Source organism: Mesoplodon mirus, assembly GCF_964341445.2.
Source record: "Mesoplodon mirus genome assembly, chromosome: 16".
Classification (NCBI taxonomy): Eukaryota; Metazoa; Chordata; class Mammalia; order Artiodactyla; family Ziphiidae; genus Mesoplodon; species Mesoplodon mirus.
In genome coordinates, this window is record NC_138992.1 from 18,341,845 (window position 1) to 18,359,308 (window position 17,464).

At 39.7% G+C, this 17,464-nt stretch overlaps 1 protein-coding gene across 1 annotated transcript in view; it reads right to left on the reverse strand.

Annotated features, from left to right (window-relative positions):
* The window catches only part of COL14A1 (collagen type XIV alpha 1 chain), a 229,571-nt gene that overhangs the window by 113,977 nt on the left and 98,130 nt on the right, over positions 1-17,464 (reverse strand). The window contains exons 20-23 of the mRNA XM_082601195.1: positions 12,712-12,841; positions 6,848-6,970; positions 4,003-4,152; positions 995-1,111 (exon numbers count right to left, since the gene is read on the reverse strand). Of these exons, the coding sequence (XP_082457321.1) occupies positions 995-1,111; positions 4,003-4,152; positions 6,848-6,970; positions 12,712-12,841 (520 nt within the window). The remainder of the gene's footprint in view (positions 1-994; positions 1,112-4,002; positions 4,153-6,847; positions 6,971-12,711; positions 12,842-17,464) is intronic.

The following is a 17,464-nucleotide window of genomic DNA, read 5'->3' on the forward strand; positions in this document are numbered from 1 at the left end:
TAGTTATAGCCAGGGATGTGGGCTACGAACTAAACTCAGTCCTATCCAGACCCGAAAAATTAGCTCTTTCTGCTTTTTCAAATGGGGAAACCACGATCATTTACCCAGAAAGAAAGAAATTTAACGATCTTATTAGCAAGTTTGAAAGACTAAAAAAAATCATCTGGGATTCTCTAGTGTCTATGTCCTCCCCCAAAATAACAAGATGCATCTCTTCTACTGATAATACAAATCTGATTAAAGTAATTTTCATTATTGGATCTCATCTTCTGAATATTACTCATGCTGATAATGTGAAAAGAGGATTAATGGTCCCTAGAAACTCATTTTTGAGGAATCAGTCTTTTGTCATTCTTCTTGATACTTTTAGTGAAAATAAGCAGACATTTTTAGTGTTTCAACTTTGAAGCCAAGTCCCAAATTGTAGATGTACTTGAGAGCTGTGATGCTGAAGAACCTGTCCATGATAGCATAGATACCTCACATCATCTCCTGAATGAGAGTTTGCTGCTCATCAATTATCCCCAAAAGTAAAAAAAAAAAAAAAAATCACTGAGAAAAACATTAGAGTCAAACCTAGATCCCCATGGAGTAAAGACCAACATAACAGCACCATAAAATTTTAACATATGTTATCAGTCCTGCTTATTCAGCTCCTATCACCAACAGCAGCTTACATTTCCTGGGTGCTTAATATGTGCAAAGCACTGCTGCAAATGTTTTACACGGATTCTCTCAGCTTAATCCTAGCAGAATGCCACAAAATCATCAATATGGTTCTACCCATTAACTACAGATGGGAAAATGGAGGTTTGGAGAGGTTAAAAAATTGGCTTAACCAGCCATCCTGATTCCAAACCCTGCACGATCCATAACATAATATTGCCTCCTCAAGAAGAATGCTTTTGTCTAATGTACCTTGTGTGTTGTCCACAGTGATTGGCACAGAGTCCATGAGTGCTTGACAAAAACATATGTGATGGATTGCACTTACCCTGGCGGGATTCTAGAACTATCCTGTAGGCAGTAGCATGACGTTGCACCTGCCAGCGAGCACACAAGCTGGCCGTTTGGATCTGGTCTGCCTGAAGATTGGTCACACCCAAAAACACTATAGTGAAATAGAAACATAACTATGTCACATTGCAGACAATGCCACAAATGTCCCCAAGTCTGAATTAACATGGTAAAATTTGAATTCAAAGTTCCATAGCCAGTGGTGGGAAATTCATCAAGTCACAATAAATTAGTGCACAAAAGATTAACTATTTTATGACTTAAAGAAGCAGTTGCAAAACATGATGTATGATAGGGTCTGTCTGCTATTTGTAAACCCAAAAGAAAATATATATTCTGGAAAAGACCAGAAGCAAGGGTAGTACAATTATGGGTGATTTTAAATCTTTCCTCTTTATTTATGTGTGCTTTTAAAATATTCCACAATTAATATATAATACTTTTATAATAAAAACATTTAATACAATATGCACTTATCAACCACTGAAAGATAGTCATGGTTTAAATGAAAGGGAAGAGCAAAGCAGACAGGGTGGAAGTCTTATTCAGACAGGAGCAGTTCACACGGACTGGCCTTCAGAACATGATTGCATGAGAATGGATACATATTTGAAAATTTTAAAAGGAAAGATTTTACACAGATAAAAAATAATCAAAAGAAATACACAGATTCTTATACTCTTAGAGCAAACACTGTGATATTCAAAAATGATTCACAGGGAGTTTATTTGGGGAAGCAGTAAAAATATTGTTTCTCCAATACAACAGAGGACTAAACATTCAGTGTTTATCACTTAGATCCAAGCAGAAAAAGCAGAAAATTAATAATGTTTACTTTCTCTAATGACCTCTGACTTCATCCACATCATTTCCTCATACTTCCCCTCTCTTTTAGCTTCTTCATAAAGTTTAAAAATAGCTTATAATTACTTTTCAAGACAGTAGAGATAACCTGGACTAATCAGTTTGCATCTTGACTTTATTCCTTTCTGTTAGATCAGCAAGGGAAAACCTTCTTCCCTAAGGCCAATTAAACAACCCTCTCCCCCCAACAAAAAAGGAAATCAATAACGATTTATATAACCACACTAAATTTAAAAAACACCTTGAATTAATTTATTTGCCATTGTATGGGGTTTTATCTTGCTTGGGAGAAAGAGAGAAAACAAATAATAAGCCAATCTAATTTTTACTTTAAGGGTAGACTATAAAACAGTTCAATACCCTCAGTCTTTTAAAATATATTTGGAATAATCACCACATTTATTAAAGGGGAGAAGAGGGATGAAACAGAAGGAAGAGGGGAGCAGAGAAAGGAGGATAAAAAGAGCAAGAAAGAGTAAGGAGAAGAAAGACCAATAGAAGATCATGGACATAAAACATGGCACAAACAGAAAGGGTAATCTGGAGAGGAAAATGAAGATAAACTAGAGGAGAGAGGTAAGAAAGCGTAGGGAAATGCACAGGGGACTCCAAGCTGTTCCTAAGGAGGGACTGAGGAGTTGCTATAATGGCACAACACAGGGAAATTACTTGCAGTTTACAGTAGTACTTAAAACAGTATCATTTCAACAGCCAAGTACGAGATCAGAACCACAGGCCAAAGCCTTCCTAGATCTGTTGAAGACAGAGACTATTTCTTTTGAGATTAAATTGATTCCATATCTAGCCTTTAAAATCTAAAGATATTCCATAAAAGAGAATTCAGGAAGCTTTCTCTAGTGAAAGGATAGGCCCTATATAAAACATAGTTGCCAGATATAGGTGGCTGGGGGTTTGGTCTAGTATATGCCTCATCCTTACAAAATTCCTTTTATTGGATTAATTTTTTGATTAGCAGTCAGAGTGAGATATGGCCCAAATGCATAAAGCACAATGATTACAATAATAATAGTAGCTATTCATTGAGTGCTTGCCATATGGTAGACACTTCTTATCCATTATCTCTTTAATCCTGCTAAGCAGCCTGTAAACAGTTTCGATTATCTTCATCTCGGAGTTGAGAAAATTTAGGCTCAGAGAAGTTAAGTAATTTGCTCAAGGTCTTAGCTAATAAGTAGAAGATTTAAGGTTTATACTTCTGATTATACCATGATGACCATTCTCGAGTGTGGGGCATGTACTGTTGATGGCACTCAGGATAATTTCAGTGAGCACACAGCCAAACCATTTTTATTTCGGTCATTTATGTATTATCTTTAACATGTATTGAAAATATTGGTTTTCTGTTTAGAGTATTTTGTGGGTTTTAAAAGCATTTAAGTAAAAAAAAAAAAAAAAAAAACCAGAAACTGTAAGTCCAGTTAAAGAAATATATTAAACAGATGGGGTGGAAGCATAACAAACATCAGGAATATGGAACATATGTGGTGGAGTTGGAAAACACTGTATTATGCCATGGGTGTCTGCGCGTGGTGCATACCAAGGAGAAGTCCCAGATGGTGAGCAGACAGCATGTAAACCCTTACAAGATAGAGAAGGAAGTCTTTTGAGTGGTGCAAGTATCTTTTATGGATGGGGTGTGTACGTGTGTGTGTGTGTGTGTGTGTGTGTGTACGAGAGAGTGAGAGAGAGACAGACAGAGACAGACAGAGACACAGAGAGAGAAGGGGCAAAGGCTTTGAGGGAAGGCAAATTTCCCCCGGCTCAACTTTGATGGGTTTTGGCTGCATCAGGCTATACAGGTTGGTTGGAAAATTTCACCTAATTTGAAAAATACCAACAAAGACTTTCCAGAAGGAAATCCCATCCACCACCATCAAATATATTGGAACGCCAGGTTCTGACATTCCATCTGCCAACTAGGACTCTGAACTATAGCCGTGAGTAAGGAGCACACCTTTCTTTCCACAAAACACCATCCAGAAAGGGCAAGGTTGAGGAAAAGAAAAACCAACTGCCAAGTTGAAGCAGAGGTTGAGTTATAGGGAAAACATAGCAGCAAAACCACATGTAGGGGCTGAAGTGACAGGGTATCAGTCTTACGTGTTTTCACCACGCCTGTTAGAGCGTCGCTGAAACCTGAGGCCTGAGAAGCAAATATTTTCACGTTGTAGTCCATTCCACTGAGGAGGTTTGTAATAACGATGGTGTTAATGTTAGCTCCTACGAACGTTTCCAGGGTTGGGCCAGGAACTAAGAAGAAAGAGTGTAATTCAGTTATAACAGAATGTGGAAAAATGGAAACACTCCTGAAGTAACAGCACTTATTCCACTGTGTTTCAGATTGCCCCAAAGGCAAACAGCAGAGCTGGGGTTTGAATCTAGCCCCATTTAGCTCCAAGACTTACATACCTGACTCCCAGCCTAAGGCTCTTTTTAGACAACTAGTTCTTCCCCTAGTACTTGAAGAAGCTGGCCCACCCCACAATCCACCACCCACCATATTGTGTGTGAGGCCTTCACAGTGGAGCTCCTATGTTGTCATAGGCTTTGGGGCATGTGCTAAACAGAAGTCATTTTCAGTTACCCCACCTCAGACACCCAGCTTTGTCCCCAGACAGCATGCAAGTGGCCTTAGCAGCAAATTTTATCATGGACACTATGCCATACCTTGCCACATGGGGGACCAGCATATATGTTACCATTATGGGCTTTATCCACTCCTCTTATGCTTTTTAAGACCAGACAGATGACACTTTTACTCCAAGGCCCTTGACTAACTGGTTTCTTTGGGCTTCTACATTTTCATCTCTGTTTCAACCCAGCAGAATCTCTGATCATTAAAAACACTCCGGGTGGGCCTCCCTGGTGGCGCAGTGGTTGAGAGTCCGCCTGCCGATGCGGGGGATGCGGGTTCGTGCCCCGGTCTGGGAGGATCCCATATGCCGCGGAGCGGCTGGGCCCGTGAGCCATGGCCGCTGAGCCTGTGCGTCCGGAGCCTGTGCTCCGCAACGGGAGAGGCCACAACAGTGAGAGGCCCGCGTACAGCAAAAAAACAAACAAACAAACAAACAAAAAAAAAACACTCCGGGCTTCCCTGGTGGCGCAGTGGTTGGGAGTCCGCCTGCCGATGCGAGGGACACAGGTTTGTGCCCCCATCTGGGAGGATCCCACATGCCGCAGAGCGGCTGGGCCCGTGAGCCATGGCCGCTGAGCCTGCGCATCTGGAGCCTGCGCGTCCAGAACCTGCGCATCTGCAGCCTGTGCTCTGCAACCGGAGAGGCCACAACAGTGGGAGGCCCACGTACCACAAAAAAAAAACCAAAAAACAACACAACAACAACAAAAAAAACCACTCCATGCTACGTCTTATACAAGTGTATTTACCTCCTGCCTCTTCCCCTATGTGCTCATTCTTTGAGCGCTTTGACTTAATAAGTTCCTAAAATACTTATCACTTTACTCCAGAACCCCCTCCTTCCAACAATATATTTCTATTTTTCTGTATGTATGTGTTATCTCAGTAGAGATTTTCCCACACCCCCAACTCTCAATGCAAATGACATCATACAGTTCTTCCACTTGACCTAGAACCGGATTTTTCAACCTCAACACTGTTGACATTTTGGGCTAGATAATTTTTTATTATCTGGAGCAATGGGGGAGCAAGTTGCCTACAGTGACTTGTAAGATGCTTAATTGTACCTGCTAGAGGCCAATAGCAACTCCCTACCCCCCAAGTTGGGACAGAACGTAGACAACCAAAATATCTCTGCTGGGCAGCAAAATTGTACCAGTTAAGAACCACTGGCCTAAAACAAAGCTATTTTCCCTCAGAAAACCTGGTAAGTATTTATAGAATGGTCCAAAGAATAAATTCAGCAGGGCTGTTTTGCAAATGAACACATGCCTCAGGCCTAAAGAAAAGAAACAAAAAAGTTGGTGATGGATCCCAAGGCATCAGTCTTGAGCAGGCTAGTGCATCCATGGTATATTCTTGCTCTTTCATTTTTATGGTTCATAGATATGTTTGTCTGGAGAAATTGGAGGTGGAGTATTTTAACTGTATGGACCTAGATAATGGGACACAATAGAAACGTCTGGAAGGTGTTTTAGAGGCAAGAGCTACATCTCAGATGACAGATTGAGACTCACAGAGTTTTTGAGGTTAGAAAGAGCTTTTTAATGACCCAGAGGGTAATTTTTATATTTTCCTGCCAAATCAAGAAAAATAGTAGGAGAACCCTTTCCTGCTGAACAATTGGAGTACTGAAGGCCCAGGTCCAGAAAACTGAGAAGACTTCTATAATATCTATTTTTAGTCTCCTGTTTAAACTTCATGAAAGTGCTCAGTGTCAGGAGATGATACTGTAACAGGTGAAGTTGCACATGGTCTCCACGGGCAGATGGACCAAGGGTACAATCTCCCCCATCTGGGTCATTCTCCTGCCTTCAGGAAATAATGATGTGGGAAGTAAGGACAGAGGTGATCAAGGTGGCTGAGAGGTTTATGAGAAAGCCTTTCACTACCACAATCTTAGGACTCTGATGAATTTTATACCTTAACGTAGTTTCCAAAATAAGGAGACTGAGAAGTTGGTAAATGGAGTTTTTCCAACTAATTCAAGAAGAGGTAGAAGAGGAATTAGAGATTACAGATTTCAAATACTCATCGAGCCCTAGAAGCTTCCTACTGCTATGGAGTCAAGGTCTGCTTAGGCGGCTCCTTGTCTGGGGTGTGTCTAGGTTAGGTGTAAACTAAGTATATATTCTGCTCGTTAAGGTATCAGTTATTTTTAGGTAAGGTCATAAGTTCAAAGCATTTTTTTTCAAAAAATGTAAGAGACTCTTCCCATTTCTTAAAGCCAAAGATGAAACCAAAGATAGAAAGTAAAAACAAAAATAACCTGTCTTGAAAGACAATATTTTTTTAAAAAGCATGACTTACCACTGACAGGTTTGTAGACAATCCTATAGCCTTTTACAGGAGAAGATGGAGGATCCCATGTAATACGCAATCTGTTATACCATTCTTCTGAAACCTGTAAGTTTTGGGGACCAGAGGGTGGCACTGGGCAGGAAGGAAAATGAAAAAAGGGGGTTTAGTGTGGTTTCCATCTTTACAACCTACCCTGTGGTTAACAAAATCTAAGATATCTTCCCACAATGTTAAAAATACTTACAAGGGAAATGTACTAAAACACATGGTAAGAACCCTTTGAGAATCCATGGTTGTGTTAAATATTAAATAATAGAAAATAATTGCTCTTGTGGTAAAACACTTTTTTCTGAAGATCAGTGGTTCATTCAATGAAATTTGGGTTCCTTCTTCTTCAGTTACTTTTAAGTAAAACTGAATTGAGTAGTGTTTATTAAAAAATTTCTGTTGACACACCACTCTGTTTCACTGTCAAAGGATGTTCGTACAGCCGTATCAAGGATGATTAGATAATAGTAATGATGGTAATTCTCAGAGGTAAGATGCTGATGATTTTTTGCTTTCATCTTCACATTACCTATATTTTTTGAAACTTTATATAATCATCCATCAATTTTTTCTCAAAACGTTAAAGCCATTTATATGAAGGACCTTTGTAAAATATTGTGAATATTGATGGATATTATCATTATCATCACTTTGTTGTTGAGAGAATTTAGTTATGCTGACCACTGCTTAAAAAAAGTGGACCATCCAAACTTATTTCAAAGAACACACTCTGAAATAAAGATACTGTAAAGATACTGTTAAATGTGATAGTATTTCCGTAATGAAGTTTAAGTCACATTTCTATAGTAATAGTCTTTAAATAGCTTTTATTTGTGTGAGTGTATCATGGAACTCTCTTACAAATTATGTTATTTTAATTTTTTTTAATTTTTATACAATTTTTAAAGGTTACTTTTCATTTACAGTTATTACAAAATAGTGGCTGTATTCCCCTTGTTCTATAAGACATCCTTAAGCCTATCTTACACCCAATAGTTTGTACCTCTCACCCCCTCAGCCCTACTTTTCCCCCCCTGCACCACTGGTAACCACTAGTTTGTTCTCTATACCTGTGAGATTGCTTCTTTTATGTTATATTCACTACTTTCTTGTATTTTTTAGAACCCACATATACAAATTATGCTAATTTTTAACATGTGAAAGTTAAAAGTAAATCTTCGAGTCCAGGTCATCAGCCATGATGGAGCCCCTTTGCCTTCCCACTGCCTTCCTCCCCTCCCCCCAGCAGTGGTGGATTTAAGGTAATTTTATGGAACTTTAGAGTGTTAAATAACACAATCCAAAACCAACTCTGAAGAGCAGAATTTACTATGCTACGTTTAAACCACTCTTGCCTGCTTTTTTTTTTTAATTTAGATTTAAAAGCACATGGTAGATTGCTTTGGGTAGTATAGTCATTTTCACAATGTTGATTTTTCCAATCCAAGACCATGGTATATCTCTCCATCTGTTTGTATCACCTTTAATTTCTTTCATCAGTGTCTTATACTTTTCTGTATACAGATCTTTTTTCTCCTTGGGTAGGTTTATTCCTAGGTATTTTATTCTGTTTGTTGCAGTGGTAAATGGGAGTGCTTCCTTAATTTCTCTTTCAGATTTTTCATCATTAGTGTATAGGAATGCAAGAGATTTCTGTACATTACTTTTGTATCTTGCTACTTTACCAAATTCATTGATTAGCTCTAGTAGTTTTCTGGTAGCATTTGTACGGAAACATAAAAGACCGTGAATAGCCAAAGCAATCTTGAGAAAGACAAACAGAGCTGGAAGAATCAGGCTCCCGGACTTCAGACTATACTACAAAGCTACAGTAATCAAGACAATATGGTACTGGCACAAAACATAAATATAGATCAATGGAACAGGAGAGAAAGCCGAGAGATAAACCCATGCACATGTGGTCACCTTATCTTTGATAAAGGAGGCAAGAATACACAATGGAGAAAAGACAGCCTCTTCAAAAGAAAAGGTGCTGGGAAAACTGGACAGCTAAATTAATTTCTAAACAGTGAAATTAGAACACTCCTTAACACCATACACAAAAATAAACTCAAAATGGATTAAAGACCTAAATGTAAGGCCAGACACTATAAAATTCTTAGAGGAAAACATAAGCAGAACGCTCTATGACATAAATCACAGCAAGATCCTTTTTGACCCACCTCCTAGAGTAATGAAAATAAAAACAAAAATAAACAAATGGGACGTAATGAAACTTAAAACCTTTTGCATAGCAAAGGAAAACATAAACAAGACAAAAAGACAACCTTCAGAATGGGAGAAAATATTTGCAAATGAAGCAACTGACAAAGGATTAATCTCCAAAATTTACAAGCAGCTCATACAGCTCAATATCAAAAAAAAAAAAAAAACAAACAATCCAATCTAAAAATGGGCAGAAGACCTAAATAGACATTTCTCCAAAGAAGATATACAGATTGCCAACAAACACATAAAAGGATGCTCAACATCACTAATCATTAGAGAAATGCAAATCAAAACTACAATGAGGTATCACCTCACACTGGTCAGAATGGCCATCATTAAAAAATCTACAAACAATAAATGCTGGAGAGGGTGTGGAGAAAAGGGAACCCTCTTGCCCTGTTGGTGGGAATGTAAATTGATACAGCCACTATGGAGAACAGTATAGAGGTTCCTTGAAAAACTAAAAATAGAACTACCATACAACACAGCAATCCCACTACTGAGCATATACCCTGAGAAAACCATAATTCAAGAGGAGTCATGTAACACAATTTTCACTGCAGCTCTATTTACAATAGCCAGGACATGGAAGCAACCTAAGTGTCCAGCGGCAGATGGATGGGTAAAGAAGATGTGGTATATATATATACAGTGGACTATTTCTCAGCCGTAAAAAGAAACGAAATTGAGTTATTTGTAGTGAGGTGGATGGACCTAGAGTCTGTCATACAGAGTGAAGTAAGTCAGAAAGAGAAAAATAAATACTGTATGCTAACACATATATATGGAATCTAAAAAAAGAAAAATGGTTCTGAAGAACCTAGGTGCAGGACAGGAATAAAGACACAGACATAGAGAATGGACTTGAGGACATGGGGAAGGGGAAGGGGAAGCTGGGACGAAGTGAGAGAGTGGCATGGACATATATACACTACCAAATGTAAAATAGATAACTAGTGGGAAGCAGCCACATAGCACAGGGAGATCAGCTCGGTGCTCTGAGACCACCTAGAGGGGTGGGATAGGGAGGGTGGGAGGGAGGGAGTTGAAAGAGGGAAGAGATATGGGGACATATGTATATGTATAACTGATTCACTTTGTTATACAGCAGAAACTAACACACCATTATAAAGCAATTATACTCCAATAAAGATGTTAAAAAAAAAAAAGCACATGGTGGATGCTTCATAAATGTTAGATGAATACTACTTCTTTTCTTCTTAAATTGCTGTTTAAATCTGTGGTTCTCAACCATTTATTTAGCAGCAAAATACCAAAAGATGCTAGAAATGCCAATATGCTGATCAAATCAATATGCCAACATATGGGAAAAGTGAAATGAAGACTTGGTGCTGTCCCACTGCTCTGCTCTTCCCTTTCCTTCTCTCCTTCTACATGACCCCTAAGGAAATAACCGTAGCAGCTCATGTGGCTCCTAATACTCTGATCTGGATGATATTTAGCAAACTGTGCAGGCTTGGTGTGAGCATGGGTGGAGGCCCTCATAGCATGGGCATGGGGAGGAGGGGCAGATGCCAATACTGTCGAAGGAGGAGCTCATACCCATTTGCTCAGCTGAGCAGAGTCAGGACTTTGGGTTTTGCAGCTACAGAATTTTAATAACTTTTATTCTTAATTTAAAAATCCATACTTAGGTGCCCAGGTAGAGAATTCAGCCCTTGCTACCATTCTGCACGTAATCACACATAACACACACAGTTAGTAATTGTGGTAGATTGAAGATCAGCACAGGTTTTTTGACCTTCCTCCCATTGAGAGGTGGAAGGTATGATGCTCTCTTTGAATTGGGTTCTATGACCACCTTGACCAACAGACGACAGCAGAAATGACATTGTACTAGTTCCAAGCATAGCCCTTAACTGTCCTGACAGTTTCCACTTTCCACCTCTTGGAACTCTTGCTCTTAGAGTCCTGAGTCATCATGTAAAACCATGACTGTCCTGCTGGAAAGACCACATGGAAACATGCTAAAATGACATGAAGGGACCCAGCCTCTGGGCATCTCACCAAGATGCCGGGCATGTGGGTAAAGTTGCTTTGGACCCTCCAGACCAACCCAGCCACCAGGTAACTGTGGTCAATACTACATGAAACAGAAGGATTTTCCAGCAAGGCTTGCCTAATTTCCTGACCCACAAAATCAAGCAATACAATAAAATGGTTGCTGTTTTAAGGCACCAGGTTCTGGGGTCATCTTCATGCAAGTACAATCACAACAGTAATGAAGACAACTTAGTCTGTGGTGCTCTGACCACGCATTTTCATGCATGCTTCTCACTTGGTCATCATGGCCAAGACATCTACAACACACATTCTGTGCTGCCTTCTCTGTGCCACACAGCACTGTAGGAGCTTGGCATGCAGAGATGACAGTACAGGTGAGGTCCTGGGCACTCATGATGCTGCTCTCCAGGGATGGGAGACAGACAGTGAACAAATACATGAGTAAACAAGAAAATATCAGATAGCAAATAGGGCCATGACATGACCAAAAACAAAAAACAAAGCAAAAACAAAAACCACCCAGGATGATATCAGAAAGGGTGGGAGCTACTTTGCATGGTTGCTCAGAAAAGCCTGAGCAGGTGACATTGAGCTGAGACAAAAATGACAAGAAAAAGCCAGAAAAGCAAACGTCTGGGAAAGGATATTTCCTACGGAAGGAATGGCTAGTGCATAGGTTCTAAGGCAGAAACAAGCTTAAAAAGTCCAGTGAAGGGTTTCCCTGATGGCGCAGTGGTTGAGAGTCCGCCTGCCGATGCAGGCGACAAGGGTTCGTGCCCCGGTCTGGGAAGATGCCACATGCCGCGGAGCGGCTGGGCCCGTGAGCCATGGCCGCTGAGCCTGCGCGTCCAGAGCCTGTGCTCCGCAACGGGAGCACAACAGTGAGAGGCCCACGTACGGCAAAAAAATAAATAAATAAAAATAAATAAATAAATAAATAAATAGTTCAGTGAAAAGCAGGAAAGGAGGTATGGCTGAGGGAATTGTCAGAAGAGGAGATCAAAGAGCAGGCAGGGTCCAGGTCACCTAGGGCCTTGTAGGGCCGTGGGAAGGACGTTAGATTTTATCCCGAGTACAATGGGAAACTGTTGGGTGGCCTGAAATGGAGGTGTGACATGAGATCATTTATCTTTTAAAAAGCTTCTCAGGCTGCTGTGAGGAGAATAAAGGATCCAAGAATGGAAGCAGGAAAACTCATTCGAGTGGCAGAGTGTGGCTTGGTTGGGGTGGAGCAGTTAGATGAAGCGAAAGTGGATAGGCACGTAGAATGTATTTTAGAGACTCAGCAGGACTTGGGATGAATTAGATGCTGGAGGAGCAAGATGTAGTTGTTTTTTAAGTCTTAGGTTTTAGAGACAAGAAAACGGAAGCCCAGAGCAGTGAAACAACTTGCTCAAAGTCACGCAGCTTGAATGTGTGAAGACAGAATTCAAACGGATTTTCTCTCTCCAAATCGTTTTTGCTCTTTTCACCCCGCTGCACTGCGGCTACCCGGGCGGGTTGCATTACACCGGACAAGCATTTTCACCTAATTAGTCAGCTAGTGACCACAGGGGGAAAGCTTCACTCACAGGTTTTTCCAGGGGCAGAGACACTGACCCCTTCTCCATCATCGTAAATGGGAGTCACTGTGACTTTGTATTCAGTATCAGAAAGCAGATTCTTCAGAAGGAGATTGTTCTGGCTTCCAGGCACCATAACCTGAAGAGAAAAGCAAAGGACCGTGATCTTAGTAAGACTTTCATTCCTGCTGCTCTACTAACGTGGTGGGACTATAGGCACGTTGAAATAATTAGAAGCAAGAGATGTGCTTGGAGGGTGATGATAAGAAAGAAGAACATCCATGCAAAAGCATTTCTCTCTGAAATTCCCCTCAGAACACCCCTTAGTTTCTAATCACTAATACAGAAGGCTTAAATTTGAAGCTCTTAAGCCCAAAGGGGTAGTCTTCTCTCAACATCCTTTCAGTATTTGTAAAGCAGCCAGAAGAGAGAATAATCTTCCTTTTGGAAAGCAGGTGTTTATGGCTTAGGAGTGTTCATTCTATAAGCTAGCCCGCATATCATATTTGATTCTATTTAAAATCCTCTTGAAAATTCAGCCTTCCATTCTTTCCCTTTCAGAGATCGTCTAATCCCAGTATTTTAGAAAAGGTTGGATGCTAGCCAAGAACAACATTACCACACATTAAATCCAAGATTTCTGAGTTGAAAGATATTTACCAATGACACTAAAAAATGTCGCAGCTTTTTTATTTCTGAAAGGAGATGTCTTCCTCAATCTGAAATCACCATGCCTCTGACTCTAAAGGCTGCAAAAAATAAAATGCAGTGATGGGGTGGACACCGCTCAAGCATCAGTGCAATGTTCCATGTGGCTCAGCAGTGCAAATCCTGGCATCTCTAAAAGAATATGTGGACCAGAAAAGCCACATGTTCTCAATACTAAAACCACAAAACTTTCTGCCTAGGCTTCAGCAGTTAGATGCTGGCACATCTCTGGGCCATTTAAAAGACTTAATCATGGTTGGAAAAAATGCTAGGTTGTAAGAACTGACCCAAACGCATTTAAGGGAGTCACAAGACTGGGACAGCTGGAGATGCTTTTGGATTCAAGAGCTGGGTAAAACGCCAGCAGGCAAAGGGCATGCTGTCTACTTCTGGATGAGGGGAGGTACCTATAAATCATGGAATAAGCCCTCGAAAGCCTCGAGTTGAACTCAGAAGCAGCTGTTGCTAAGATATTGCTAAGCTCTAAAAGCAGTGTGTTTTTTTAATATGAAAAAGGAAGTCTGAATTAAGTGATTTATATTAGATTAATATGATTTTGCTCCTCATGTGAAACGACATTGAAATACACAAGATGGTACTGATGTAGTCCTGGGAGGAAGATTTTATAAAAGGAGCTCTGTTTTATTCTAAAATGAGTTAGATATCCCTGGCATTAAGAACTTGTAAAGAAAGAACTGTGGTTGCCCTGTCTTGTCTTAGGCTATCTATGCAGCTTCCTTTGGGGCATTTCTTTTCAATATAACCCTCTGGAACCCAGAGCCTGGGCATTTGTTCCAAGCGGTCTGCCTAGCAAACCACCCATGATGATGTTCCTTAAATAAGGTCATCCCTCAAACTGAGAAGCACACGGCCTTGGAACCAATCAAATTTAGCCTGTAGGGTACTGAAAAGCAATGGGACCATTCTGGAGGGCTCATTTTTAGCTTGCCAGGTAGTAGTTGCTGTGGTTTATAATAATAGCCCTCATTTAGCTAGCTGCTATTATCTGCCAAGTACTACTCTAAGTATTCTAATGTAGTAATTCAGTTACTCTTCACCACAACCTTTTGAGGTAAGAAGTATGATTACACTCATTTTACAGATGGGGAAACTGAGACCCACATAGCTATTGGGTTAAAAAAAAAAGCCATATTGAAATCCTGAATATCTGGCCCGAGCCTTTTTTTGTTTGTTTGTTTCTTGTGGTACGCGGGCCTCTCACTGTTGTGGCCTCTCCCGTTGCAGAGCACAGGCTCCGGACGCGCAGGCTCAGTGGCCATGGCTCACGGGCCTAGCCGCTCCGCGGCTTGTGGGATCTTTCCGGACCGGGGCACGAACCCGTGTCCCCTGCATCAGCAGGCGGACTCTCAACCACTGTGCCACCAGGGAAGCCCTCCCGAGCCTTTTTAAAATCACTGCCCTCTATTCCACCTGACTGCTCTACGCAAACCTCTTTATCCTAATGATACTCATTCCCAAGAATAAAATGTAAACCTCCTCTTGGGCATACAAAGTTCCTTTTACTTGACCTCTGCTTGTTTGCACAAAGCAAGGTAAAGATAGGTGCTCACTCAGAAGATCTAAATATACACTTCTCCAAAAAAAGACATACAGATGGCTGAATAGCACATAAAAAGAGGCTCAACATCACTAATTATTAGAGAAATGCAAATCAAAACTACAATAAGGTATCACCTCACACCTGTCAGAATGGCCATCATCAAGAAATCTACTAATAATAAGTGCTGGAGAGGGTGTGGAGAAAAGGGAACCCTCCCAAAGTGTTATTGGGAATGTAAATTGGTTCAACCACTATGGAGAACAGTATAGAGGTTTCTTAAAAAACTGAAAATAGAGCTACCATATGATCCAGCAATCCCACTCCTTGGCATATATCCAGATAAAACCATAATTCAAAAAGATACATGCCCTCCAATGTTCATTGCAGCACTATTTACAATAGCCAGGACATGGAAGCAACCTAAATGTCCATCGACAGAAGAATGGATAAAGAGGATGTGGTACATATATATAATGGAATATTACTCAGCCATAAAAAAGAATGAAATAATGCCATCTGCAGCAACATGGATGGGCCTAGAGATTATCATACTAAGTGAAGTCAGACAGAGAAAGACAAATATTATATGATATAACTCATATGTGGAATCTAATTTTTTAAAATAATATAAATGAACCTATTTACAAAATAGAAAGACTCACAGATTTCGAAAACAAACTTATGGTTACCAAAGAGGAAACATGCAGGGGGGAAGGGATAAATTAGGAGCTTCAGATTAACATACATACACTACTATATATAAAATAGATAACCAACAAGGACTTACTGTATAGCACAGGGAACTCTACTTAACATTCTGTAATAACCTATATGGGAAAAGAATCTAAAAAAGAATAAACATATGTATATGTATAATTGAATCACTTTGCTGTACACCTGAAACTAACACAACAGTGTAAATCAACTATACTCGAATAAAGTTAAAAAAAAAGATAGGTGTCCACTAAAAACAGATGCTACAGGTCATAGCAGATGGTGGTTTTGTTGAGAAAACAATTCTATAAAAGATGCTCATGGGTAAATGAGGAGCAAATCTAACCAGTGAACTTCATGTTTTTAATTTTTTTAGAAATGCAACTTCATGTCTGGCTCCATTATTGTCCAGAGCTCTTCAGAGCAGCCTGGATCCCATCCAGCAAGCTGTTTCCACAGTAGAAAGAGGATTCCCCATATCTCAGTTTGTTCCTGTCTTAGAAAGTTCTGTTTCTAGACAGTGATTTTCATGCCTTCTATGGTGACAGACTAGGTACGGCTAGTGCCGTTATGTTTTAATCCCAGTCCCTGACGACCAATATTTTTATAAAATACAGTAAAACAAAATCGCCAGAAAATACAGTCATATTCTTGGATGTTCCAGCAATGTCAGATTGCTGTAAACGTTTCTAAGCTTAATCATAATACCTGAACTTATCTTGTAGGAGACTGAGCCACATTCTGAGTTTCCCTACTCTAGAATATTTCTTGCAACTCAGAATTCAGGACATGGTTTTAGATTTTTACATGTAGGTTCTAGAAAAGCCTGGAATCCTGATTGGCCTTTCACAAATAAAAACATGTGAGACCTCCCTCCCCTGACAACAAAATTCAGGGCAATGTCATTGCTACGTCTCCATATTTCTGAGCAGAGTTGAAAGTCAATCCTTATGAAATATTTGACAGGGGGTTTTACTTTCTAAGAGTTCAAAAGCTTTTTATTGGGAATATTTGGTAGATTTGATTATACTTAGAAAATAAAGAAATACTTCACTTAACCTCAATTGGAAAAGTAAATTTAATTCCCCTTGCTTTATATATATTAAAGCCTGACTTTGGTTTAAAATATACCTATACTATTCTCTAACTTCAATACTCTAGCTTATCATTTCCTCAGGTAAATTTAATCAGCTTTTATAGTTAAGGAAAATTTGGAAACATGGTAAGAGGCATTTCCCTTATCCAGACATTTCCTTTCTCACTTTTGTAATATGTTTTAGCCATCTGTCTTTCCCTGCCTGCATCATTATTTTAAGGTATTCATTTGGTTGAAACTGTCTACAAAACAGAAACAGAGTCACGGACATTGAGAACATACTGGTGGTTGCCAAGGGGAAGGGGTTGGGGGAGGGGTCGAGTGGGGGATTGGGGTTAGCAGGTGAAGCTATTATATACATAATGGATAAACAACAAGGTCCTACTGTATAGCACTGGGATGATAAACCATAATGGATAAGAATATTTTAAAAAAGAATGTATATATAATATATATATATGTATAACTGAATCACTTTGCTGTACAGCAGAAATTAACACATTGTAAATCAATTATACTTCAATAAAAAAACAAAAAAAAGGAAAATATTTAAGATATGCATTTGCTGTGTGGGAGTGAATATAGATCTTCAAGTTCCTGACCTACGTTGGTTCTATAATCTAAATCTAGATGCATGCACTTTTTGTCTTCAGTAATAATAATACATTACATTTACATAGTAG